The sequence below is a fragment of the Triticum aestivum genome, chromosome 6D (genome assembly GCF_018294505.1).
Source record: "Triticum aestivum cultivar Chinese Spring chromosome 6D, IWGSC CS RefSeq v2.1, whole genome shotgun sequence".
Classification (NCBI taxonomy): Eukaryota; Viridiplantae; Streptophyta; class Magnoliopsida; order Poales; family Poaceae; genus Triticum; species Triticum aestivum.
The window spans coordinates 9790711-9794073 of record NC_057811.1 but is presented as its reverse complement, the minus strand read 5'-3'; the positions used below and the strand labels follow the sequence as shown (position 1 = coordinate 9794073).

Here is a 3363-nt window from a genome sequence, read left to right as displayed (position 1 = left end):
TCTATCCGGCAGGGCTTCGCCGTCCAGAACTAGTTCCTGCCGGAACCCAGACAGCCTTACGGCTCTACGAAACTCTTTTCGTGGGAGGGAGAGAAGAAGCCAGATAATGCATGGCATGTGTATGAGAGCAAGGGATGAGTGTGGAGGGCTGCCCCTCCACCTCTATTTATAGGAAATCCCAAGGGGGTAGGGTAGTTTCACAAAAAACCCAAAATGCACATGAATGAAGTCCTTCCACAAGGACCTAGGAGTGAAACCAAGGAACAAGAGGGTCCCCAAGGGGGGATACCCCATGTGGCCGGCCACACCCCCATGAGGGGCCCAAAAAATGGCTCCTATCCATCCATGTCATCCCCAAGATCTTTTGGAGCAAAGCCCCAAAAGGTGGCTTTCCATAAAGTAACCATAAAGCTGATTTTCACTATTCACGACGGCATTTTTCAGCATCTGATCGAACTGAAAATATTTATGTGGGCTAAGAACATTTCCAGTACCCACTAAAATGATTTTCAACGCGTTCCGAAACAATTCCGGTTTTAGTGATTTTCATCTGCGAAACGCATCTGAAGTGGCTCCGGCAGCTCCGGAACATTTCCGGTTTTTATCTCAGAAAATTCCAAAAAGCTTCCAGAATGATTCTGGCATCCTCCAAGAATTATCAGGCATGTGCCGAAACCAATTTGACTTAATGGTGTATCCCGAAACAACTTTTCAGTATCATCGAAACTTATCCGATGACCTCTCTCTGCGGTACGATTCCGCTGTCCCAAACTTTTCGGTGTCCGAAACTTTTTCGGTGATTTTCTCTCAGACTCCCTGTCTAGTATTCAGCAGATAGATGACCCTTAAGCGTGTGACCCTATAGGTTCGGTGAAGTATAGACATGACCCGGAACCCCTTCCGATCAATGATCAACATCGGAGCCGTGGACACCCATATTGACCCCTATACCCACACGAATAAATATTCGAGTGAACCTCCAGTTGCCGTGTGCTATTCCTGTTGCTTCGCGATATCTTACAAATACCCGAGGTGAGATATGTTGGCATTCCCGTGGATCAACAACTTGTCCACTATGCTAGTTACCTCGTTACCGGTATTGTTCTCTTTTCTCATTATCGTGTTCCGGCATCCCCGTGATCAAATCACAAAGTGTCTGGCCAGACGATGATGGATACCGTAACACCGAGAGGGCCCAGAGATATCTCTCCATCGTCGGAGGAGGAAATCCCAATCTTGAGCTATCAAGTTACTTGACACACTTTTCCATGAACCCGTAAGCCGCCATAATAGCCACCCATTTACGGATGACGTTTAACAAACCCCAAAGTTCATGAAGCAAGCATGAAGAAACTCGATACTCTCATGGTCTAAGGAATCATGCAAACGTTAACCATCTCTGTGTTATGTACCAATAAACTTGTGACGAATGAATCTCATAGCATAACATCAATCCGGGTCGATTCAACACAAATGTTCTCTTAACATTGTGCCCTCAAAGTTGCTGGCATAGACATGCCCATGACCAGGAAAACAGAATCATCATGCAACACTTGAGCTAGTCTTAGAGGCCAGACTAGGAATACTTCTTACCGTTTATTATTCCACGCGTGCATTTGAGTCTTCCTCCAAGCCTCGTGGATATTGCAGACTCGAGAATCATTGCAGTTATAGCATGGAACATAAACATAATTATGAACTCGGAGATAAATAATATCATTTATTATTGCCTCTAGGGCATATCTCCTACAAATGAGACACGGTATATAGACGTCCGACCTAGTATTATAACAATCCATTTGATACGTTACGGACCAATGCCATGTCTGAACGCGTCAATGATTTGCCGTGGAGAATATGCAACAAGTTGGTGCTCATAACTGAACTAGTAGAAGCACTATATAAAGTCGACCCTGCAGCTCTCTAACCACACAACACAATCAATCGAGGCAAACAAACCAGTACTGTAGTAGCAACCAAGAAGTAGACGAGCGTTTGAGTTGAGCACTGTTCAGTAGCTAAGATGGCCACTGCAAGAGCTCTAGCCACCATGGCAATCTTCCTCCTGGTGGCGCTCTCCACCTCCCACATCGCGTCCTCACTCCGCCCTGGTCTCGGTGTCTGCCGTGCAAGTGGCTACCTTCCAGGAAAGTCGGGCAACTGTGAGAAGAGCAACGACCCGGACTATTGCGAGGATGGTAAGAGGTACCCGCAGTACCACTGCTCGCCGCCGGTCACCGCGACCACCAAGGCCGTCTTGACGCTCAACAGCTTTGAGAAGGGCAAGGACGGCGGCGGTCCGTCGGAGTGTGACAACGCCTACCATAGCGACAAGGAGATGGTAGTCGCGCTCTCCACCGGCTGGTTCAAGAACATGGCCCGTTGCGGGCACCGCATCAAGATCACCGCCAATGGCAAGTCCGTGTATGCCAAGGTGGTGGACGAGTGCGACTCCGTCTATGGCTGCGACGAAGACCACAACTACGAGCCCCCGTGTGCCGACAACATCGTCGACGCGTCTCCTGCGGTGTGGAATGCCTTGGGGCTTGACCAGAATGTCGGCATGGAGGGAATCACTTGGTCTGATGAGTGAGTTTCTAAAACAAAGGTGAGCGCAGGTTATTGGTACCTCTTGTCGGTCCAGTGTCATGTATATATTTTTCGTTCTTATAGGAAAGTCCAGTGTACACATATCCTATACTCGGGAGGCTTATCAGATTATGTATATGATTTCATGAATTTATAGAAGAAACGGTGCTACCTATGGTTTAGCACGGATGACAAGTTCACGTTTGCTCTTTGATCATGCATAAAATAAATAATGAGCAGCGTGGTGCAAAAAGAATGTGAAACACACGAGACAGACACCTGAGAAAGATACACACTCATTTTCAAGGGTAGCTAAACAAGTATAACAGAACAGTAACAAATTATATCATTCACATTTGCACTGAGTGTCCAGGGAGCAGCTAAAAATACAGTGAACTTCCTAGGAATTTTTTTGTTGAATTATACAGACCGTTCTCTTGCACGGTTGCATCTAAAGTACAACATGTTTGCAGCAACTGGCAGCGTAGGAAGAGTGAGAGTGCTCCAAGCTGCAAACATAACCTCTATAACAATTTACTCAAGTCAAGCATTAATAAGCAAGCAATCAACAAAATGGAGCAGCTTAATCAAGGGCCATGCAAAAGCAGGAGGAAGAATCCGCGCGTGTTGACGCTTAATGTTTTAGTAAATCAACTAATTATGTAATACAAATGAGTGCGCGATTCCATAATGTGTTACAAGCACTCAACTCGGGCATGGTTCTGGACGGATGTAACCGTAAATGGTAGTTTCTATTCCAAAATTTGATAACCC

At 46.2% G+C, this 3363-nt stretch overlaps 1 protein-coding gene across 1 annotated transcript in view; it reads left to right on the top strand.

The window, feature by feature from the left end:
- The window catches only part of LOC123142309 (putative ripening-related protein 5), an 11255-nt gene extending 8662 nt beyond the window's left edge, over positions 1–2593 (top strand). Inside the window, exon 2 of the mRNA XM_044561283.1 lies at positions 2122–2593. Coding sequence (XP_044417218.1) covers positions 2122–2593 — 472 coding nt within the window. The remainder of the gene's footprint in view (positions 1–2121) is intronic.
- Positions 2594–3363: the final 770 nt, after the last annotated feature.